Below are 25,088 nucleotides of genomic sequence, written 5' to 3'. Positions count from 1 at the left end.
AAAAATTAAAGATTCAAATAGTAAAATAATGGGGTGGGTCTTGCTGGAGTGGGGCATAGCATGCCCCATTAGTTAGACTCCTTTCTGTACCCTTCAGTTCAAAAAATTATACACCATAACTTGCTGGAAGTGCGAGATGATAATGGCATGGAGAGATCAATGGAGCATCTGGAACCTTAGTGAATGGCAGGATCAAGAGTGTATCTGCTTAACCAATGAGATTTAAGGATCGAAAAGGCAACAGAGAATGACGGAGAAGGGGATAGGGTGAATTAGAGTCAAATCAGGTACAGAAAGAGGGAAAGTAAGATTGGATTAAATGAGAGAGTAAAATGTGACAGGAAGGAAAAGTAAGAAAAGACATTTACATTTAAAAATTGAAATGTTTAAAAGCTAACAACAATTAGCGTCATTCAGGAATGAGATTAAACATTTTAAATTGTTCCATTTCTGGGCAGAGAGATTGATTGGCATTGCATTAACAATGATCACATCTTTAAAATGGTGCGCTGTTAATTACCAAACTCAACTTTCGGTGGCGAGTTTAATGGGCAATTAATGGGCAAATTCAGCAAGTTCTTAAAAGTAACGGGGAGGCTAATGGCGAGATGCCGTTTGTGCGAAGCAAGTTCTGGAGACTCGCAACTCACGGCATATCTCTTAATCCCCTGAACTTGCTGGCTGATTTGCGCATTAATAACGGCATGCGACATTAACACACTGTTATTTTTTCACTAAGGTCCGGTGCAATAAATTTACTTTAAAAAAAAAAGAATAATTTTATTTATTAGTCACTTTTTATCTAATCAAATAATTTAGTAAATGATTAATATATTAATTGATTTTACTATAATTTGTTACATTGGTCTAATTCTGTCTCTTTGCTCTTTCCCCCTTTTTATCAACCTCTCTTTCTCTATCACCCTCTCTTTATCTCTTTCCACATATTGTTGTCTTTCTATTCTATCCAAGCCCTGACTTATAGCACATCTCATGTAGTAAAATGTTCCAAGGCGCTTTACGGAAATGTTAGCAAAACAAAATTTGACACTGAGCCACGTAAGGAGATAGTAGGACAGATGACTAAAAACTTGATCAAAGAGTTAGATTTTAAAGAGCATTTTAAAGGAGGAAATAGAGGTAGAGACATGGAGAGGTTTAGGGAGGGAATTCCAGAGCTTAGGGCCTTGGCAGCTGAAGGCATGGCCACCAATGGTGGAGCGATTAAAATCAGGGATGAGCAAGACGCCAGAATTAGAGGAGTGCAGATACCTTGGAGGTTTGTGGGGCTGGAGGAGATTACAGAAATAGGGTGGGGCAGGGCCATGGAGGGATTTTAAAACAAGGATAAGAATCTGAAAATCGAGGCGTTGCTTTACCGGGAGCTAATGTAGATCAGCAAGCACAAGGATGATGCGTGATCGGGACATGGTGAGAGCTAGGACACGGGCAGTAGAGTTTTGAATGACCTCAAGTTTGCGGAGAGTAGAAAGTGGGAATCCGGCCGAGAATGCTTTGGAATAGTCAAGTCTAGAGGTAACAACGGCATGGATGAGGGCTTCAGCAGCAGATGAGCTGAGGCAGGACGGAGTCGGATAGATATGTGGGCAGAAGCTCATCTTGGCATCAAATACGGGGTGGAGTCGGTGGCTAGGGAACGGAGTTTGTTGCGGGGACCGAAGAAAATGGCCGGAATATTCAGAGGTAAGAATGGGTGAATTGGAGCCATGAGGGGGATGTGAAAGTTGGAAAAAATGTGAAACCCGAGTCCAAACCGCCTCCAACCTGCCCACTTTCACCTTTATCACAGGAAGGATGGGGGTGCGGGCTACCTCGGAGTCGAGGATGACTTGCTTCCACACTAACAATGAGTTCTCAGGTGACTGATGAGTCCAATGCAGAACCTACAGTCACTGTCACAGGTGGGTCAAACGGTGGTTGAAGGGACGGGTGGGTGGGGTGCTTGGGTTGTCGTGCGCTCCTTCCACTATTTGTGCTTGGCTTCCGCGTGCTCCTGACGAAGAGACTCGAGGTGTTCTCCACCTTCCCGGATGCTTCTCCTCCACTTTGAGCGCTCTTGGGCCAGGGATACCGAGGTGTCGGTGGGGATGTTGCACTTTTTCAAGAAGGCATTGGGGCTGTCCTTGAAGCAAACTCGCTTGCCGTGTTGGAGCTCTGAGTAGAGCGCTTGTTTTGGGAGTCTCGTATCGGGCATGCGGACAATATGGTCCATCCATCGGAGCTGATCGAGCGTAGTTAATGCTTTGATGCTGGTGATGTTGGCCTGAGCGAGAACATTAACATTGGTGCGCCTATCCGGCCAATGGATTTGCAGGATCTTGCGGAGGCAGCGTTGGTGGTACTTCTCCAGTGTTTTGAGTTGCCTGCTGTACTTAGTCCATGTCTCTGAAGCATATAGGAGGGTTGGTATCACTACTGCTCCCTGAGCTTGGTGCCAGGTTTGAATTCCTGGTCTTCAGACGATCGAAGACTGCATAGGCATACTGAAGGCGGTGTTGGATTTCGTCATCGAAGTCTGCCCTTGTTGACAGTCGACTCCCGAGGTATGGAAAATGGTCCGTGTTGTCCAAGGCCTCCAAGGGCTGCCAACCGACTGCCAAGAGGCGGATTGAAAATGTGAATATTATAATGAGGCTTGATGCCTCCACTTTAACCCGATTTGCAGGTTGTATTGCAAGCGGCCGGGGATCTCGGGGCTCGGTATTCTGGGAGCTGCAACGATGCGGTCTCAGCCTCGGGCAGCAAAGCCCAAGCTCCCTCACCATAAGCCTGGTCCTCCTCGGGTTGGAGATCGAATGCTCCTCCCAGGCTTGAGGAGAGGGAAATGACGGCAAATTTGAAGGAGAGTGGTGTAACAAAGACAGTTATATCATAGAATCATAGAAATTTACAGCACGGAAGGAGAGCATTTCGGCCCATCACGTCAACGTCGGCCGACAAAGAGCTATCCAGTCTAATCCCACTTTCCAGCTCTTGGTCCGTAGCCATGTAGATTACGGCATTTCAAGTGCACATCCAAGTATTTTTTAAATGTGATGAGGGTTTCTGCCTCGACCACCATTTCCGGCATTGTGTTCCAGACCCCCACCACCCTCTGGGTGAAGAAATTTCCCTCAAATCTCCTCTAAACCTCCTACCAATTCTTTTAAATCTATGCTGTCTGGTTGTTGACCCCTCTGCTAAGGGAAATAGGTCTTTCTTATCCACTCTATCTAGGCCCCTCATAATTTTATACACCTCAATCAGGTCTCCCTCAACCTATGCTGTTGCAAAGGAAATAAACCCAGCCTATCCAATCTTTCCTCATAGTCCAAATTCTCCAGTCCAGGTAAAATTCTTGTAAATCTCCTAACACCCTTTCCAATGCAATCACATCTTTGCTGTAATGTGGTGACCAGAACTGCACGCAGTACTCCAGCTGCGGCCTAACCAGTGTTTCATACAGTTCAAGCATAACCTCCTTGCTCTTGTATTCTGTGCCTCGGCTAATAAAGGCAAGTATTCCGTATGACTTCTTAACTATCTTATCTACCTGACCTGATACCCAGGGATGTGTAGACCTGCAGCCCAAGGTCCCTCTGTTCCTCTACACTTCTCAGTGTCCAACCATTTAATGTGTATTCCCTTGCATTGTTAGCCCTCCCCAAATGCATTACCTCACACTTCTCTGGATTAAATTCCATTTGCCACTGTTCTGCCCACCTGACCAGTACATTGATATCTTCCTGCAGTCCGCAGCTTTCTTCTTCATTATCAACCACATAGCCGATTTTAGGATCATCTGCAAACTTCTTAATCATACCCCCTATATTCAAGTCTCGATCATTGGTGTATACCCCAAAAAGCAAGGGACCTAGTACTGAGCCCTGCGGAACCCCACTGGATACAGCCTTCCAGTCACAAAAACACCCATCGACCACAACCCTTTGCTTCCTGCCTCTGAGCCAATTTTGGATCCAACTTGTCACTTTGCCCTGGATCCCATAGACTTTTACTTTCGTGACCAGTCTGCCATGTGAGACCTCATAAAAAGCCTTGCTAAAATCCATATACACTACATCAAATGCATTCATTGGCCCTCCTTGTTACCTCCTCAAAAAACTCAATCAAGTTAGTCAGACACGACCTTCCCTTAACAAATCCATGCTGACTGTCCTTGATTAATCCGTGTCTTTCTAAATGAAAATTTATCCTGTCCCTCAGAATTTTTTCCAATAATTAGCACATTGCTGTTTGTGGGAGCTTGCTGTGCGCAAGTTGGCTGCCGCTTTTCCCACATTACAACAGTGACTACACTCAAAAAGTACTTCAAAAGTGCTTTGAGACATCCGGTGGTTGTGAAAGGCGCTATAGAAATGCAAGTCTTCCTTTATTTAAATTGTTACACCACCGAGGTTAGGCTGACTGGCCTGTAATTACTTGGTCTATCCCTTTCTCCCTTTTCAAACAAAGGTACAACGTAAGCAGTCTTCCAGTCCTCTGGCACCACAGCTGCAGCCAGAGAGGATTGGAAAATGATGGTTAGAACCTCTGCTATTTCCTCTTTTGCTTCTTTTATCAGCCTGGGATATATGATTGTAATGTCTCCTCCCTGGATGCAATGTCTGCATCTCCCCTCTCTTGTGAAAACACGCAAAGTATTTGTCATGTATTCAACCAGCATTGTAACCCATGTATAATCTGACCTAAGTTGTACACTGTGAGAACAATGACCACTAGGTGGGAGACATTCTTAACCTGGACCTTCAGGTATAAAAGGGGAAGCTCCACCCACCTTGATCACTTGAGTGCTAAGGAATAAAGGACAGGTCACAGACTGACCTTCTCTCAAGCATGGGCCTCGTGTGCATTTATACTGTATAGTAAGGACGTATCAATGGCGACGAGAAACTGGGATTTCAACCACGCGAGCATGGCCACGAGCAGAACAGACGAGAGGTATTGTGTTAAGGAATGGTTGGGACAGAGATTCAACATTGTTAAAGAAGCACACGGTTCTCCAGGCAGACAAGGGCAATCGGGTATGCCCCAACATGTAGTCGAACCCAGAGGGCGAGTTCGACAGAGACAATGGCAAGCTGAACGGTGATTCATGCCATTGCAAGGGACAATGCGGCCAGTAAGGGGGCCATCAACATCTGTTAATGGCGCATTCAAGGACAGTCACAGGGGCAGTCAGGGACGATCGACTGGCAAGGGACGTTTTCTTTCAAACAGCAGCTCATGTTGGAGGCATGGAGGCACACACTCAGCCGGAGTTTGCAGAGATGAGCAAAATACCTGCAGAAATTGCAGAAGTGAACGCTGGGGGAAATCGCTGGAAGCTGAAGTTCAACGAGTTCATATGGAGCACGTATACAGTTCATACACCAGGACGCCACCGATAATGATGAAAGTGCTCCTCAATGGCATCCCAGTATTAATGGAGCTAGACATGGGGGCCAGCCAGTCCCTGATGGGTATCAAACAGTTCTAAAAGTTGTGGGTGTCCAAGGCCAGGAGGTCAAAATTATCGCTGATTGATGCACAGCTACGAACTTACACAAAGCAGATCATTCCGGTGCTAGGCAGCGCCATGGTAGTCGTGACCCACAAATATTCGGAGAACAGACTGCCACTCTGGATTGTCCCAGGGGACGGTCCCGCACTACTGGGGAGGAGTTGGCTTGCTGTCATGAACTGGAAATTGGGCGATGTCAATGCAATTTCCTCTGTGGAGCGAGTATCATGCTCACAGATCCTGGACAAATTGGACTCATTATTTCAACCCGGGGCCAAGGTAGTAATTCATATAAACCCGGATGCCAGGCCAGTACACCACAAGGACAGAGCGGTGCCGTACGTGATGCGGGAAAAGATAGAAGGCGAATTGGACCGCCTGCTGAGGGAAGGCATCATCTCGCCAGTCGAATTCAGTGACTGGGCGAGCCCGATTGTGCCGGTGCTCAAGGCGGATGGGTCGGTCAGGATATGTGGTGATTACAAGGCCAGCATCAATCAGGTGTCACTCCAAGACCAGTACCTGCTACCGAGAGCGGAGGACCTCTTTGCGACGCTATCCGGTGGCAAACTTTTTTCAAAATTGGACCTGACCTCAGCTTACATGACCCAGGAGCTGGCGAGTGAGTCGAAGAAGCTGACCACCATCACGACACACAAGGGTTGTTTGAGTACAACAGATGTCCGTTCGGGATTCGCTCGGCCGCCGCGATCTTCCAACGAAATATGGAAAGCCTCCTCAAGTCGATTCCAGGGACGGTGGTTTTTCAGGACGACATCCTCATCATGGGTTACGATACTGAAGAACACCTCCACAACCTGGAGGAGGTGCTACGCAGACTGGACCGGGTAGGACTGCGACTGAAAAAGGCGAAGTGCGTCTTCCTAGCTCCAGAGGTAGAATTCCTGGGGATGAGGGTAGCAGCAGACAGGATCAGCCCTACTGCGTCCAAGACGGAAGCGATCCAGAGAGCACCCAGACCCCGTAACACGATGGAGCTGCGTTCGTTCCTGGGTCTTCTAAACTATTTTGGTAACTTTCTTCCCAAATTGAGCATGTTGCTACAGTCGCCACACGTGCTCCTACGCAAAGGTCGCGAATGGGTCTGGGGGGACAGCCAGGAAAGGGCTTTTAATAGAGCACGCAATTTGTTATGTTCCAATACTCTGTTAACACTATACGACCCATGTAAGAAACTTGTGTTAACGTGCGGTGCGTCGTTCTATGGTGTCGGGTGTGTGTTGCAGCATGTCAATGCCAAGGGTCAGTTACAGCCGGTAGCTGATGCCTCCAGGAGTCTGTCCCAGGCAGAAAGGGGTTACGGGATGGTAGAAAAGGAGGCGCTCGCATGTGTATATGCTGTAAAGAAAATGCACCAGTACCTGTTTGGCAGGAAATTTGAGCTGGAGACAGATCACAAACCCCTAACGTCCCTTTTGGCCGACAACAAGGCCATAAATGCAAACGCATCGTCCGGCATACAGAGGTGGGCACTCACGTTAGCCGCCTATGACTATACAATTCGGCACAGACCGGGCACCGAAAACTGCGCCGATGCACTCAGCAGGCTCCCACTAGCCACCACTGAGGGGGCGACCGAGCATGATGCTGAGATGGTCATGGCTGTTGAAGCTTTCGGAAGTGAAGGCTCACCCGTGACAGCCCATCAGATTAAAGTCTGGACAAAAAGAGACCCGCTATTGTCTCTAGTCAAGAAATGTGTCCTGAATGGGGACTGGGCAGCCACGTACGGGGCATGCCCTGAGGAATTTAAACCATTTCACAGGCGCAGGGATGAACTCTCGATTCAGGCTGATTGCCTACTGTGGGGAAACCACGTAGTCATGCCCCAGATGGGCAGAGAGGTGTTCATCAGAGAACTCCACAATGAGCACCCGGGCATTGTCACGATGAATGGCAATTGCCAGGTCACACGTTTGGTGGCTCGGGATAGACGCAGATCTGGAACTTTGTGTTCGCAGGTGCAACACGTGTGCCCAGCTGGGCAATGCGCCCAGGGGAACCCTCCTTAGCCCCTGGCCATGGCCCGCCAAGCCTTGGTCGCGCATCCATGTGGACTACGCAGTTCCTTTCACGGGGAAAATGTTTTTGGTTGTAGTAGACACCTACTCCAAATGGATCGAGTGTGTCATTTTAAATTCAAGCACAGCCTCTGCCACGGTAGAAAGTCTACGGGCAATTTTCGCCGCCCACGGTCTACCGGACATCTTGGTCAGCGTCAATGGCCCGTGCTTCACAAGCGCTGAATTCCAGGACTTCATGGCAGGCAATGGAATTAACCATGTTAGAACGGCACCGTTCAAGCCGGCCTCAAACGGCCAGGCAGAACGAGCAGTGCAGCTAATCAAACAGGGGATGCTCAGAATCCAAGGGGGTTCTCTACAAACCCGCATTATCACGCCTCCTGTTGGCCTATAGATCCCGACCACACTCGCTCACAGGGGTTCCACCCGCAGAGCTGCTAATGAAAAGGATGCTCAAAACCCGGCTATCCCTTATACACCCCACCATGAAAGAAATTGACGAGAGCAGGCGCCAGCCACAATATGACTACCATGACAGGAATGCGAGGGCGTGATGTATTGATGTCAATGACCCTGTTTTTGTCCTCAACTAAGCTGCAGGGCCCAAATGGCTCGCAGGCACTGTGATTGCCAAAGAGGGAAATAGGATTCTGGTAGCTAAACTTACCAATGGACAAATCTGCCGCAAACACATGGATCAAACAAAAAGGAGGTTCAGCAACCCCATAGAAGAAGCAGAGGAAGAACACGATGTAAAGTTCATTCCACCACAAGTGACCGAACACCGGAACCAAAGGGAGGCGAGCCCAATCACTGTGGGCAGTCTGGATAGGCCTGAGGCACCGCAAACAGCAGACACTCAGGCCAGCGCCCAACAACCGGAGCCCCAACTCAGGCGCTCTACAAGAGAGCGTAAACCACCAAGAGACTCAACCTGTGATCCCAATAAGACTTTGGGGGGGAGGTGATGTCATGTATTCAACCAGCATTGTAACCCATGTATCATCTGATCTAAGTTGTACACTGTGAGAACAATGACCACTAGGTGGGAGACACTCCTAACCTGGACCATCAGGTATAAAAGGGGAAGCTCCACCCACCTTCATCGCTTGAGTGCTAAGGAATAAAGGACAGGCCTTCTCTCAAGCATAGGCCTCGTGTGCATTTATACTGTATAGTAAGGACGTATCAGTATTCATTAAAAACCATTACAGTATGAGAGGAAGCTTGCTGCGAACATAATAACTGACTGCAAAAGCTTCTATGGATATGTGAAGAGAAAAAGATTAGTGAAGACAAACGTAGGTCCCTTGCAGTCAGATTCAGGTGAATTTGTAATGGGGAACAAAGAAATGGGGGACCAGTTAAACAAATACTTTGGTTCTGTCTTCACAAAAGAAGACACAAATAACCTTCCGGAAATACTAGAGGACCGAGGGTCCAGTGAGAAGGAGGAATAGAAGGAAATCCTGATTAGATGGGAAATTGTGTTTGGAAAATTGATGGGATTGAAGGCCGATAGAAACATAGAAAATAGGTGCACCATCTTTCAACAAGAACATGGCTGATCTTTCACCTCAGTACCCCTTTCCTGCTTTCTCTCCATACCCCTTGATCCCTTTAGCCATAAGGGCCACATCTTACTCCCTCTTGAATATATCCAACGAACTGGCATCAACAACTCTCTGCAGCAGGGAATTCCACAGGTTAACAACTCTCTGAGTGAAGAAATTTCTCCTCATCTTAGTCCTAAATGGTTTACCCCTTATCCTTAGACTGTGTCCCCTGGTTCTGGACTTCCCCAACATCAGGAACATTCTTCCTGCATCTAACCTGTCCCGTCCCGTCAGAATTTTATATGTTTCTATGAGATCCCCTCTTATCCTTCAAAACTCCAGTGAATAAAGGCCCAGTCGATCCAGTCTCTCCTCATATGTCAGACCAGCCATCCCGGGAATCAGTCCGGTGAACCTTCGCTGCACTCCCTCAATAGCAAGAACGTCCTTCATCAGATTAGGAGACCAAAACTGAACACAATGTTCCAGGTGAGGCCTCACCAAGGCCCTGTACAACTGCAGTAAGACCTCCCTGCTCCTATACTCAAAACCCCTAGCTGTGAAGGCCAACATACCATTTGCCTTCTTCACCGCCTGCTGTACCTGCATGCCAACTTTCAATGACTGATGTACCATGACACCCAGGTCTCGTTGCACCTCCCCTTTTCCTAATCTGCCACTATCCAGATAATATACTGCCTTCGTGTTTTTGCCCCCAAAGTGGATAACCTCAGATTTATCCACATTATACTGCATCTGCCATGCATTTGCCCACTCACCTAACCTGTCCAAGTCACCCTGCAGCCTCTTAGCATCCTCCTCACAGCTCACAACGCCATCCAGTTTAGTGTCATCTGCAAACTTGGAGATATTACACTCTCTTCCTTCATCCAAATCGTTAATGTATATTGTAAAGAGCTGGGTTCCCAGCACTGAGCCCTGCGGCACTCTACTAGTCATTGCTTGCCATTCTGAAAAGGACCCATTTATCCCGACTCTCTGCTTCCTGTCTGCCAACCAGTTCTCTATCCACGTCAGTATATTACCCCCAATTTCTTGTGCGGGACCTTGTCAAAAGCCTTCTGAAAGTCCAAATACACCATATCCACTGGTTCTCCCTTGTCCACTCTGCTAGTTGCATCCTCAAAAAATTCCAGAAGATTCGTCAAACATGATTTCCCTTTCATAAATCCATGCTGACTTGATCCAATCCTGTCACCGCTTTCCAAATGCACTGCTATTTCGTCCTTCATGATCGATTCCAACATTTTCCCCACTACTGATGTCAAGCTAACCGGTCTATAATTACCCGTTTTCTCTCTCCCTCCTTTTTTAAAAAGTGTTGTTACATTAGCTACCCTCCAGTCCATAGGAACTGATCCAGAGCCGATAGACTGTTGGAAAATGATCGCCAATGCATCTACTATTTCTAGGGCCACTTCCTTAAGCACTCTGGGATGCAGACTGTCAGGCCCCGGGGATTTATCGGCCTTCAATCCCATCAATTTCCCTAACACAATTTCCCGCCTAATAAGGATATCCTTCAGTTCCTCCTTCTCACTAGACCCACTGTCCCCTAGTACCTTCGGAAGGTTATTTGTACCTTCCTTCGTGAAGACAGAACCGAAGTATTTGTTCAACTGGTCTGCCATTTCTTTGTTCCCCATTATAAATTTACCTGAATCTGACTGCAAGGGACCTACGTTTGTCTTCAAATCCCCGGGGCCTGATAGTCTGCATACCAGAGTACTTAAGGAAGTGGCTCCACAAATAGTAGATATATTGGTGATCATTTTCCAACAGTCTGTCGAATCTGGATCAGTTCCTATGGACTGAAGGGTAGCTAATGTAACACCACTTTTTAAGAAAGGAGGGAGAGAGAAAACGGGTAATTATAGATGGGTTAGTTTGACATCATAGTGGGGAAAATGTTGGAATCAATTATTAAAGATGAAATTGCAGCACATTTGGAAAGCAGTGACAGGATCAGTCCAAGTCAGCATGGATTTATGAAAGGGAAATCATGTTTGATAAATCTTCTGGAATTTTTTGAGGATGTAACTGGTAGGGTGGACAAGGGGGAACCAGTGGATGTGGTGTATTTGGACTTTTAAAAGGCTTTTGACAAGGTCCCACACAAGAGATCGGTGTGCAAAATTAAAGCACATGGTATTGGGGGTAATGTACTGACATGGATAGAGAACTGGTTGGCAGACAGGAAGCAAAGAGTCAGGATAAACAGGTCCTTTTCAGAATGGCAGGCAATGACTAGTGGGGTGCCGCAGGGCTCAGTGCTGGGACCCCAGCTATTTACAATATACAGTAATGATTTAGATGAAGGGATTGAGTGTAATTTCTCCAAGTTTGCAGATGACACTAAGCTGGATGGTGATGTGAGCTGTGAGGAGGACGCTAAGAGGCTGCAGGGTGACTTGGACAGGTTAGGTGAGTGGGCAAATGAATGGCAGATGCAGTATAATGTGGATAAATCTGAGGTTATCCACTTTGGTGGCAAAAACTTGAAGGCAGAATATTATCTGAATGGTGGCTGATTAGGGAAAGGGGAGGTGCAATGAGACCTGGGTGTCATTCGTCATTGAAAGTTGGCATGCAGGTACATCAGGCGGTGAAGAAGGCAAATAGTATGTTGGCCTTCATAGCTAGGGGATTTGAGTATAGGAGTAGGGAGGTCTTACTGCAGTTGCACAGGGCCTTCGTGAGACCTCACCTGGAATATTGTGTTCAGTTTTGGTCTCCTAATCTGAGGAAAGACGTTCTTGCTATTGAGGGAGTGCAGCGAAGGTTCACCAGACTGATTCCTGGGATGGCAGGACTGATATATGAGGAGAGACTGGATCAACTGGGCCTTTATTCACTGGAGTTTAGAAGGATGAGAGGGGATCGCACAGAAACATATAAAATTCTGACGGGACGGGACAGGTTCGATGCAGGAAGAATGTTTCCGATGTTGGGGAAGTCCAGAACCAGGGGACACAGTCTAAGGATAAGGGCTAAACCATTTAGGACCGAGATGAGGAGAAACTTCTTCACTCAGAGAGTTGTGAACCTGTGGAATTCTCTACCGCAGAGAGTTGTTGATGCCAGTTCATTGGATATATTCAAGAGGGAGTTAGATATGGCCCTTACGGTTAAAGGGATCAAGGGGTATGGAGAGAAAGCAGGAAAGGGGTACTGAGGTGAATGATCAGCCATGATCTTATTGAATGGTGGTGCAGGCTCGAAGGGCCGAATGGCCTACTCCTGCACCTATTTTCTATATTTCTATGTTTCTAAAGCCATGTCTTCTGCCGCCACACAGATTACCTTGATGGTCTCTAATAGCCCCTAATCCTTAAAGGGGCACACCTTTTGCACACAGATGCACTTTAGTGCTAGAATTGTTTATCACATGGTATAACATTCATGTACTTAAACACTGAGCTACCGTGGACTGCCCCATTTAATAATTAATATCAAAATACAAATGACTGGGCAAAGTGTATATCATGGTGTTGTGGCACATAGAAACATAGAAACATAGAAAATAGGTGCAGGAGTAGGCCATTCAGCCCTTCTAGCCTGCACCGCCATTCAATGAGTTCATGGCTGAACATGCAACTTCAGTACCCCATTCCTGCTTTCTCGCCATACCCCTTGATCCCCCGAGTAGTAAGGACTTCATCTTACTCCCTTTTGAATATATTTAGTGAATTGGCCTCAAATACTTTCTGTGGTAGAGGATTCCACAGGTTCACTACTCTCTGGGTGAAGAAGTTTCTCCTCATCTCGGTCCTAAATGGCTTACCCCTTATCCTTAGACTGTGACCCCTGGTTCTGGACTTCCCCAACATTGGGAACATTTTTCCTGCATCTAACCTGTTTAAACCCGTCAGAATTTTAAACGTTTCTATGAGGTCCCCTCTCATTCTTCTGAACTCCAGTGAATACAAGCCCAGTTGATCCAGTCTTTCTTGATAGGTCAGTCCCACCATCCCGGGAATCAGTCTGGTGAATCTTCGCTGCACTCCCTCAATAGCAAGAATGTCCTTCCTCAAGTTAGGAGACCAAAACTGTACACAATACTCCAGGTGTGGCCTCACCAAGGCCCTGTACAACTGTAGCAACACCTCCCTGCCCCTGTACTCAAATCTCCTCGCTATGAAGGCCAACATGCCATTTGCTTTCTTAACCGCCTGCTGTACCTACATGCCAACCTTCAATGACTGATGTACCATGACACCCAGGTCTCGTTGCACCTCCCCTTTTCCTAATCTGTCACCATTCAGATAATAGTCTGTCTCTCTGTTTTTACCATCAAAGTGGATAACCTCACATTTATCCACATTATACTTCATCTGCCATGCATTTGCCCACTCACCTAACCTATCCAAGTCACTCTGCAGCCTCATAGCATCCTCCTCGCAGCTCACACTGCCACCCAACTTAGTGTCATCCGCAAATTTGGAGATACTACATTTAATCCCCTCGTCTAAATCATTAATGTACAATGTAAACAGCTGGGGCCCCAGCACAGAACCTTGCGGTACCCCACTAGTCACTGCCTGCCATTCTGAAAAGTATCCATTTACTCCTACTCTTTGCTTCCTGTCTGACAACCAGTTCTCAATCCACGTCAGCACACTACCCCCAATCCCATGTGCTTTATCTTTGCACATTAATCTCTTGTGTGGGACCTTGTCGAAAGTCTTCTGAAAGTCCAAATATACCACATCAACTGGTTCTCCCATGTCCACTTTACTGGAAACATCCTCAAAAAATTCCAGAAGGTTTGTCAAGCATGATTTCCCTTTCACAAATCCATGCTGACTTGAACCTATCATGTCACCATTTTCCAAATGCACTGCTATGACATCCTTAATAATTGATTCCATAATTTTACCCACTACTGAGGTCAGGCTGACTGGTCTATAATTCCCTGTTTTCTCTCTCCCTCCTTTTTTAAAAAGTGGGGTTACATTGGCTACCCTCTACTCCATAGGAAATGATCCAGAATCAATGGAATGTTGGAAAATGACTGTCAATGCATCCGCTATTTCCAAGGCCACCTCCTTAAGTACTCTGGGATGCAGTCCATCAGGCCCTGGGGATTTATTGGCCTTCAATCCCATCAATTTCCCCAACACAATTTCCCGACAAATAAAGATTTCCCTCAGTTCCTCCTCCTTACTAGACCCTCTGACCCCTTTTATATCTGGAAGGTTGTTTGTGTCCTCCTTAGTGAATACCGAACCAAAGTACTTGTTCAATTGGTCTGCCATTTCTTTGTTCCCCGTTATGACTTCCCCTGATTCTGACTGCAGGGGACCTACGTTTGTCTTTACTAATCTTTTTCTCTTTACATATCTATCGAAACTTTTGCAATCCGCCTTAATGTTCCCTGCAAGCTTCTTCTCGTACTCCATTTTCCCTGCCCTAATCAAACCCTTTGTCCTCATCTGCTGAGTTCTAAATTTCTCCCAGTCCCCGGGTTCGCTGCTATTTCTGGCCAATTTGTATGCCACTTCCTTGGCTTTAATACTATCCCTGATTTCCCTTGATAGCCACGGTTGAGCCACCTTCCCTTTTTTATTTTTACGCCAGACAGGAATGTACAATTGTTGTAATTCATCCATGCGGTCTCTAAATGTCTGCCATTGCCCATCCAAAGTCAACCCCTTAAGTATCATTCGCCAATCTATCCTAGCCAATTCACGCCTCATACCTTCAAAGTTACCCTTCTTTAAGTTCTGGACCACGGTCTCTGAATTAACGGTTTCATTCTCCATCCTAATGCAGAATTCCACCATATTATGGTCACTCTTCCCCAAGGGGCCTCGCACAATGAGATTGCTAATTAATCCTCTCTCATTACACAACACCCAGTCTAAGATGGCCTCCCCCCTAGTTGGTTCCTCGACATATTGGTCTAGAAAACCATCCCTTATGCATTCCAGGAAATCCTCCTCCACCGTATTGCTTCCAGTTTGGTTGGCCCAATCTATGTGCATATTAAAGTCACCCATTATAACTGCTGCACCTTTATTGCATGCACCCCTAATTTCCTGTTTGATACCCTCCCCAACATCACTACTACTGTTTGGAGGACTGTACACAACTCCCACTAATGTTTTTTGCCCTTTGGTGTTCTGCAGCTCTACCCATGTAGCAACAATACCAACAAGTGAGGGCAGCCTGTTATATGAATGTGAGGCTGTCAGTGGATGAGGAAGTCTTTTATTGCTTCCGTTCCTGTTCAAGGACTGAGCTATGGATTTACATTTATGGTCCTTGCTTCCTGCAACCTTCAGGGTAATTCAGTCAGAAGCCATGTTGTTGGTAAGTTCCGCCCCTCAACATCATTCAATGTGAGACCAGGCCAGTGGGGACAGTGTTTGAACATCTCACCGTGCCAGCGGGGCGCTGTGCGGGGTGCTGTGCGGGGCATGCCCTGGGCGAGCGCTGTGCGGGGCGTGCCCTGGGTGAGCGCTGTGCGGTGTGTGTCCTGGGCAGGTGCTGTGCTGGGCTCTGTGCTGGGCGCTGTGTGGGGCGCTGTGTGGGGCGCTGAGTGGGGTGGGCACTGGGCGGGGCGCTGTGCGGGGCGGGCGCTGTACGGGGCGCTGAGTGGGGCGGGCACTGGGCGGGGCGCTGTGCGGGGCGGGCGCTGTGCGGGGCGCTGAGTGGGGTGGGCACTGGGCGGGGCGCTGTGTGCGGCGCTGTGCGGGGCGCTGTGCGGGGCGCTGTGCGGGGCATGCCCTGGCCGAGCGCTGTGCGGGGCGTGCCCTGGGCAGGCGCTGTGCTGGGCTCTGTGCGGGGCGCTGTGCGGGGCGCTGTGTGGGGTGCTATGCGGGGCGCTGTGCGGGGCGCTGAGTGGGGTGGGCACTGAGCGGGGCGCTGTGCAGGGCGGGCGCTGAGTGGGGTGGGCACTGGGCGGGGCGCTGTGCGGGGCGCTGTGTGGGGTGCTATGCGGGGCGCTGTGCGGGGCGCTGAGTGGGGTGGGCACTGAGCGGGGCGCTGTGCAGGGCGGGCGCTGAGTGGGGTGGGCACTGGGCGGGGCGCTGTGCGGGGCGCTGTGTGGGGCGGGCCCGGGGCGGGGCACTGGGCGGGGCGCTGTGCGGGGTGCTGTGTGCGGCGCTGTGCGGGGCGGGCCCGGGGCGCTGTGCGGGGCGGGGCGGGCCCGGGGCGCGGTTTGAACAGCTCACATTGCCGGACTATGGCCCAGGAGCAGGCTGGTGCTGTGCTGGCGGCCGGTGAAGTGGTGGCGGTGAAGCCCAGCGGAGCAGCAGCGAGCCCCGAGTGCGGCGCTCCGGCCACAGGAAGCAAACACTTTCATTGTCACTGTAACTTTGTGTGTTGCGGCCAGTCTCGGGCAGTCGGACACTCCGCTGATGAGGGGGGCTCGGGCCCGGGCCCGGGGCCGGGGTCGGCCGCTCCCCCAGGTACTGTGCCCAGGGGCTTCTCCTCACCAACTCTTTGAGAACTTTTATTTTGTGTCGTGTGGATAAAACTCTTTGAATGGACGAATCATTTGTTTAAAATCTCACAATGACTCTGCAAAATGTGTAGCATTTTAGCAATAAATCTTGATGTGCCAAGGGGCTTTGGGGGATAAGGTTACTTGGCAGCAGAGCTCTGGCTCTGTTTGTGCAGAACCTTCTGTCACCACCATGACCCTGTCCCTGCAGGAAGCTGCATTCAAAGGGAGCACAAGTCACATTTCTTCCCTACCTTTGAGAGTGACTCCGCACTGGGAGCACAGGATTGTTGAAATTGCCCCACTATTTACAACTGTCTTTTCTCTCACTCCCTTTTGTTTGTATGTGGTGGTGGTGGGGGTGAATCCTCTCCAAATTTTAAAGCGTTCTTGAGGACCAACATCCAAACTTTTGAAAGACACTGACAGTTACCAAATGGAAAATAGTGTCATCGCGCAGACCGACAAGTGTTGACAGCGGAGGCGACAGTATTTAAACCGAGCAGGACCTGAGGACCTCTTTGTACCATCAGCAAACTCGGCTACATTACACTCGGTCCCTTCGTCCAAGTCATTAATATAGATTGTAAATAGTTGAGGACCCAGCACCGATCCCTGCGGCACCCCACTAGTCACTGTTTGCCAACCGGAAAATGACCCATTTATCCCGACCCTCAGTTTTCTGTTAGTTAGCCAATCCTCTTATCCATGCTAATATATTACTCCCAGCCCTGTGAGCTTTTATCTTGTGTAGTAACCTTTTATGTGGCACCTTATTGAATGCTTTCTGGAAATTCAAATACACCACATCCACTGGTTCTCCCTTATCCACCCTGCTCGTTACATCCTCAAAGAACTCCAGCAAATTTGTCAAATATAATTTCCCTTTCATAAAACCATGCTGACTCTGCTTGACTGCATTATGCTTTTACAAATGTCCTGCTACTGCTTGCTTCCTTAATAATGGCCTCCAGGATTTTCCCAATAACAGATGTTAGGCTAACTGGTCTATAGTTTTTTGCTTTCTGTCTGCCTCCTTTTTTTAAAAAAAAGGGGTGTTATATTTGCAGTTTTCCAATCCACTGGGACCTCTCCGGACTACAGGGAATTTTGGTAAATTGCAAGCAATGCATCCACTATCTCTGCAGCCACTTCTTCTAAGACCCTGGGATGCAGGCCATCAGATCCAGGGGACTTGTCCACCTTTTAGTTCCATTATTTTACCGAGTACTTTTTCTTTGGTGATTGTTTCAAGTTCCCACCCTATAGCCCCTTGATTATCTATTATTGAGATGTTTTTAGTGTCTTCTACTGAGAGAAAATATTTGTTCAAAGTCTCTCATTTCCCTGTTCCCCATTATTAATTCCCCAGACTCATCCTCTAGGAGACCAACATTTACTTTAGCCACCCTCTTCCTTTTTATATACCTGTAGAAGTTCTTAATATCTGTTTTTATATTTCTTGCTTGTTTACTCTCATAATCCATCTTCTCTCTCTTTATTATTTTTTTAGTTGTCCTTTGCTAATTTTTAAAAATGTCCCCTTATTATTTATTATCTCCACCTAAACGGATTCTACATCTTGATCTTCTGAGCCAATATAATTTCTCACTGTTGCCCTGATCGCGTCTGTTAGTAACAGAGCTACTCCACCAACTTTTCCTTTCTGTCTGACCTTCTGAATTGTCAAATACCCTGAATATTCAGTTCCCAGCCTTGGTCACCTTACAACCACGTCTCTGTAATGGCTATCAGATCATACCCATTTATATTTGTTTGTGCGATGAACTCCTCTATCTTGTTACGAATGCTGTGTGCATTCAGATAAAGAGCTTTTAATTTTGTCTTTTTGCCATTTTCCCCTGCTTTGACCCCATAATCTGATTCTACATTCTGTCCCTTCCTGTCACGCTCTGGTTACCATTTCCCCCAACGCTGCCCTGCTCTATTGTCGCTTTTGTCCTTGCCTTTTAAAATTTCCGCTCACCTGAACCAGAGTAGGGCAATGATTGTTGATCCGATGGCAAAGTCCGCAGGGGTGGTGCTCGGTGGGATGGGAAGGCTGGTGACAATAATGCTCCTGAGTTGGAAAGTCGGCAAGAGAAGATGGGGTTGCTGCTTGAAAGGTGACTGTCCGGAGCCTCGATGGGCTAGTTGACGAATGCTAGCAGAGGGTCGCTGTGATTTTATTCGAGGGATTTAAGCCTGTAATGGGGGCAGGAGAGTAGGAAGGTGAAGGTAGGGATTTGAGGGAGTCAAAGTACCTGAGAGGGGAGAAATAAAAGATGGCAGGACAAAGGGTGATGAATTGGAGGAGACAGGAAAGGGGGTCCAAGAGAAGAAAAATGGGATTGAATTTAATGAGCTTGGATTTGATGCAGCACCCAAAAAGCACATGTGAATGGACACAGGGAATTTGTGTTACATAAATGTGACAGAGTTTAGATTAGACATGTCCTGGTCGTAAACACAGGGCCGACTCCTTTCCCCCCCCCCCCCCCCCCCACCTGCTCCCGATGCATTGTGTTGACTAGATCAACAACTGTTACATAATGGTACAGAGAGTACAATAAATATTACAATATTTAATCAATCAACTGTCAGCCCACAGGTGCCAACATTTCACTGGATCAGTAACATCAAATACTAAAGCACAATGCTCAGAAATTCAACAGAAGTTGTTTTGTTTAGAAGTTTCTCCCTCTGTCTCTGATCCTTCAGTGAATCAATCCCTCTGTCACCGACTATTAAGTGAGTCTCTCCCTCTTTCCGATTCTTCAGTGAGTCTGTCTAGCTCCAGAAATAACGATTACAGATGGAGAGCTGCCAATATAAGTTAGAAAAATGGAGTATCAGGATAGCCTTGGAAACTATAGACTTGAGCATGACCTCAATAGTAAGTAATATAGTAGAACAACTAGAGTCTCTTCATCGGGAGCAAGCGGAAGTCAAACGCGAACAGTGGAAGGAGCGCACGACAACCCAAGCACTCCACCCACCTGTCCCGCGAACCACCGTCTGCCCCACCTGTGGTAAAGACTGTAGGCTCCACATTGGACTCATAGAAACATAGAAAATAGGTGCAGGAGTAGGCCATTCGGCCCTTCGAGCCTGCACCATCATTCAATATGATCATGGCTGATAATTCTTTCAGTACCCCATTCCTGCTTTCTCTCCATACCCCTTGATCCCCTTAGCTGCAAGAGCCATATCTAACTCCCTCTTGAACATATCCAGTGAACTGGCATCAACAACAACTCTGCGGCAGGGAATTCCACAGGTTAACAACTTTCTGAGTGAAGAAGTTTCTCCTCATCTCAGTCCTAAATGGCCTATCCCTTATCCTAAGACTATGTTCCCTGGTTCTGGACTTCCCCAACATCTGGAACATTTTTCCTGCAGCTAACCTGTCCTGCCCCGTCCCTTCAGAATCTTATATGTTTCTATGACATCCCCTCTCATCCTTCTAAACTCCTGTGAATAAAGGCCCAGTTGATCCAGTCTCTCCTCATATGATAGTCCAGCCATCCCTGGAATCCAGTCTGGTGAACCTTCGCTGCACTCCCTCAATAGCAAGAATGTCCTTCCTCAGATTAGGAGACCAAAACTGAACACAATATTCCAGGTGAGGTCTCACCAAGGCCCTGTACAACTGCAGTAAGACCCTCCCTGCTTCTATATTCAAAACCCCTAGCTATGAAGGCCAACATACCATTTGCCGCCTTTACCACCTGCTGTGCCTGTGTGCCCACTTTCAGTGATTGATGAACCATGACACCCAGATCTCGTTGTACCTCCCCTTTTCCTAGTCTGCTGCCATTCAGATAATATTCTGCCTTTGTGTTTTTGCCCCCAAAATGGATAACCTCACATTTATCCACATTATACTGCATCTGCCATGCATTTGCCCACTCACCTAACCTGTCCAAGTCACCCTGCAGCCTCTTAGCGTCCTCACAGCTCACACCGCCACCCAGTTTAGTGTCATCTGCAAACTTGGAGATGTTACAGTCTATTCCATCATCCAAATCGTTAATGTATATTGTAAAGAGCTGGGTTCCCAGCACTGAGCCCTGCGGCACTCCACTAGTCACTGCCTGCCATTCTGAAAAGGACCCATTTATCCCGACTCTCTGCTTCCTGTCTGCCAACCAGTTCCCTATCCACGTCAGTATATTACCCCCAATACCATGTGCTTTGATTTTGCACAACAATCTCTTGTGCGGGACCTTGTCAAAAGCCTTCTGAAAGTCCAAATACACCAGATCCACTAGTTCTCCCTTGCCCACTCTGCTAGTTACATCCTCAAAAAATTCCAGAAGATGCGTCAAGCATGATTTCCCTTTCATAAATCCATGCTGACTTGGTCCGATCCTGTCACCGCTTTCCAAATGCTCTGCTATTTCATCCTTAATGATTGATTCCAACATTTTCCCCACCACTGATGCCAAGCTAACGGGTCTATAATTACCCGTTTTCTCTATCCCTCCTTTTTTAAAAAGTGGGGTTACATTAGCCAACCTCCAGTCCATGGGAACTGATCCAGAGTCGATCGACTGTTGGAAAATGATCACCGATGCATCCACTATTTCTAGGGCCACTTCCTTGAGCACTCCGGGATGCAGACTATCAGGCCCCGGGGATTTATCGGCCTTCAATCCCATCAATTTCCCTGACACAATTTCCCACCTAATAAGGATATCCTTCAGTTCCTCCTTCTCACTAGACGCTCGGTCCCGTAGTACATTCGGAAGGTTATTTGTGTCTTCCTTCGTGACGACAGAACCGAAGTATTGGTTCAATTGGTCTGCCATTTCTTTGTTCCCCATTATAAATTCACCTGAATCCGACTGCAAGGGACCTAAGTTTGTCTTTACTAATCTTTTTCTCTTCACATATTTATAGAAGCTTTTGCAGTCAGTTTTTATATTCCCTGCAAGCTTCCTCTCGTACTCTTATTTTCCCCCTCTTAATTAAACCCTTAGTCCTCCTCTGTTGAATTCTAAATTTCTCCCAGTCCTCAGGTTTCTTGCTTTTTCTAGCCAATTTATATGACTCTTCCTTGGATTTAACACTATCCTTAATTTCCTTTGTTAGCCATGGTTGAGCCACCTTCCCCATTTTATTTTTACTCCAGACAGGGATGTAAATTTGCTGAAGTTCATCCATGTGATCTTTAAATGTTTGCCATTGCTTATCCACCGTCAACCCTTTTAGTATCATTTGCCAGTCTATTCTAGCCAATTCACGCCTCATACCGTCAAAGTTACCTTCCCTTAAGTTCAGGACCCTAGTTTCCAAATTAATTTTGTCACTCTCCATCTTAATAAGGGATTCTACCATATTATGGTCACTTTTCCCCAAGAGGCCTCGCACAACAAGATCGCTAATTAGTCCCTTCTCATTACACAATACCCAGTCTAGGAGGGCCAGCTCCCTAGTTGGTTCCTCGACATATTGGTCTAGAAAACCATCCCTAGTATGGTATGTAACAGCGAGGATATCTATAGCATTAGGTAATTACGCAAGTTACAATTAACACATGATGATAGATTGATACATTGGTACACCGTTGGCTTCCGTGTGCCTTAAATGGCAAATCCGGAAAGTTGCTTGTAGTGTCCATGTCTATTCAACCCTTCTCTTGTTATTTAGTTCAATTTCTATGTTATCTCTGTGTGCTCGCCTCCCTAGGCCTTGGTCTGTGAACTAGAACATTTGCTTTTCTGTGGAATGTTCCCACAGTCTGTAACCCAGCCGTTGTGGGTTCCATTTTAAAACCTGTTAACTCCATTTTAAAATGGCACAATTAATTAATATTAAGAATTTACCTCTTCAGTCCCTCCTGTTGGTCCCTGATTATTTCTAAATAATCAGGCGACCACATATATATGTTCTGAGCCATCTGCTGGAAATGGTGATCAAATCCATGTCCTTGAGATCGCTCGCAGTTCCGTCTTTTAACGGAGGCTTTACATACTATACCCGACCATTTCCCTGGGATTATTGGCAAGCTATTTATATTTGTTTTTGTACATACAGAGCATAAGCTTGGGGGTCTTGGGGAAACAACTAACTTGTTACAAAGTCATTCGCCTCCCTATCACACCTACATTACATAGTTAACAAGGCTGTTTGCTGTTCGGCTAGAACCACGCGGTTGTGTATCCCTGGGATCTTACACATCAGATATAGTTGGATCACGACGCATATCCCTACCACTACTATTATTACCACAATTGGGTGCCACATCAATTTGAGGACCGCGTAGGTCTTGGGTGACCAGCCCTTAAAAATGTCCCACCAGTGGTGAACCGTGAGGTCACTTAGTTCCTCTGTCACTCGGATCAGTTCTTGTTTTGTGCAACTCATCTCGACCTTTTGTCTGAGTAACCGTTCCCGTTCTTCTCCCAGGTACTTGGTCACCTGACTGTGTTTGTTTTTTCAAAAAGGCCCTTAACTTCCTCAAGTCCACCAGTGGGGGTAGTACGGATAGTCCTTTGGTGCTCCTGTGTTGTGCGATATTTTCCCATTGTCCTATTTGGCAGGACTTAGTTGTTTTAACGTCGAAGATGACATATATTTCCTTCCGGCATTCATTTACCGGAGGTTCCAATCGATCCGCGTTCAAATATACCGTGTGGGTTACTGGTTACACATGTAGTTTTGTCCGATTTCATGTATTATGGTATAGTTTAACGGTTGCAGCTGCCATTCACGAGCCCCTGCTGTGCTTTCCATGCTGCATGGTTCCACCACTGGTGTATGTCGTGGGCCCTTTACACAGTCCATCCCGTTGTGCATTTTATTCTTTGGGGTTTATCCATTGTCCGTAAAACTGTGGCTTCCATAAGTTTTTACCGACTAGCTGTGGTAGAGTCACAAACTCACACCATATCTGACTGTTGGTAACATTAGCCAACACCATAGTCACATTACATCCCTCTTTATCACATCTCATATGCTTCATATCTGGCCTGAGTGTTAGATTTCGTTGGTCAAACTGAAACAGTTTAGCCCATCCCAGAGAAAGCTTTCCTTTCTAATTCAGCATGTTGTCCTTCCTTAATCAGGCCCATTATAAGGCAGTGAGTCTTATTGGCTTCTCGCGTTAAATTGGCCGATACCTGTTTTTGTTCCCAGTTAGTTTTGTTTGCCCACTGCCATATCATGTTGTCTGACAGCCATCCCCGCAGGCTATCCCTGTGTGGGTTCCTGCCACACATCTGACAGCCTTATGGCATCTAGTCAATTGTCCTGCTTTCTGTATTTTATTCTGCAACGTTTCGATAGCCATTGAATTTAATGCTCCTAGTCCCATTCCTAACCCATCTAGTACGTTTTGCCAATAACGAGCTTTGGTTATCTTTAGAGCAAAATCCGGGTTCTTACAATACCTGGGTACCATCTTTCGGTCATACTGTATATTTATTACATTTATTATTGAAGAGGCTATCCGTGTGCTCAGACACGTATCGTGCAGCCTTTCTCGGTGTGGCATCCGTTGCTGGTTTGGGGCGGGGGGGGGGAATATTATCATGATCAGCCATGTCTGTGAATTATTCACACACACCACCCAGTTTCCGTCTCCCAGGGGTGCCTGTCCCCACTCTATGGGCCCAAGTTTCCACACGATAAAAAACGGGCGCCCCTCCGAGCTGGGCGCCCGTTTTTCGCGCCTAAAACGGGCGCCTAAAAAAAACTCGGGAGTCTGGAGCGTTCTGCAGCTCCTTGTCTGCCTGGCGCGGCACCCAGGAGGGCGGAGCCTACACTCGCGACGATTTTGTGGGAGGGGGCGGGTACTATTTAAATTAGTTTTTTTTCCTGCCGGCAACGCTGCGCGTGCGCGTTGGAGCGTTCACGCACGCGCAGTGTGAAAAAAACATTGGCACTCGGCCATTTTTGTAGTTCTTTGTAGCTGTTTAATTTTTGAACATTTTTTAAATAAAAGCACATTGCCATCAGCACATCAGCACTTGTAGCCTTCTCACTGTCTCCTTCCCCCCCCCCCCCCCGGCGGGAAGAACGGGCGCCTCAGGCTGACTGCAGCATTCTCCGTGCCTTCACACAGGTAGGAAGATGGTTTATTTAATCTTTTCTTTGCTTCTAAATGTTTATTCAGGTTGGATTTATTTGTATAATATTTGTAGAAGTATAAATAAGGATTTATTGTCGAATTTAATGACTTCCCTTCCCTCCCCCTTCTCCCCCTTCCCCCCCCCCCCACCTCGTTCTGGACGCCTAATTTGTAACCTGCGCCTGATTTTTTTAATGTGTAGAACAGGTTTTTTCAGTTCTACAAAAATCTTTACTTGCTCCATTCTAACTTAGTTTGGAGTACGTTTTCACTGTGGAAACTTTGAAATCAGGCGTCAGTGGCCGGACACGCCCCCTTTTGAAGAAAAAATTCTGTTCCAAAGTAGAACTGTTCTACCTGACTAGAACTGCAGAAAAAAAAATGTGGAGAATTGCGATTTCTCAGATAGTCCGTTCTC

The 25,088-nt window shown here is 47.1% G+C and overlaps 1 protein-coding gene and 1 long non-coding RNA gene across 2 annotated transcripts in view; one reads left to right on the top strand and one right to left on the bottom strand.

The window, feature by feature from the left end:
- The window catches only part of LOC139260368 (uncharacterized), a 32,514-nt gene extending 13,543 nt beyond the window's left edge, over window positions 1–18,971 (bottom strand). Inside the window, exon 1 of the long non-coding RNA XR_011592785.1 lies at window positions 18,581–18,971. This is a non-coding gene — a long non-coding RNA (uncharacterized lncRNA). The remainder of the gene's footprint in view (window positions 1–18,580) is intronic.
- The window catches only part of LOC139260367 (solute carrier family 35 member G1-like), a 61,006-nt gene continuing 52,212 nt past the window's right edge, over window positions 16,295–25,088 (top strand). The window contains exon 1 of the mRNA XM_070876911.1: window positions 16,295–16,558. Coding sequence (XP_070733012.1) covers window positions 16,333–16,558 — 226 coding nt within the window. The 5' untranslated portion in view covers window positions 16,295–16,332. The remainder of the gene's footprint in view (window positions 16,559–25,088) is intronic.

This window comes from Pristiophorus japonicus, chromosome 3, assembly GCF_044704955.1.
Source record: "Pristiophorus japonicus isolate sPriJap1 chromosome 3, sPriJap1.hap1, whole genome shotgun sequence".
Classification (NCBI taxonomy): Eukaryota; Metazoa; Chordata; class Chondrichthyes; family Pristiophoridae; genus Pristiophorus; species Pristiophorus japonicus.
The sequence above is the reverse complement of the archived record's forward strand: the minus strand, read 5'-3'. Positions and strand labels throughout refer to the sequence as shown.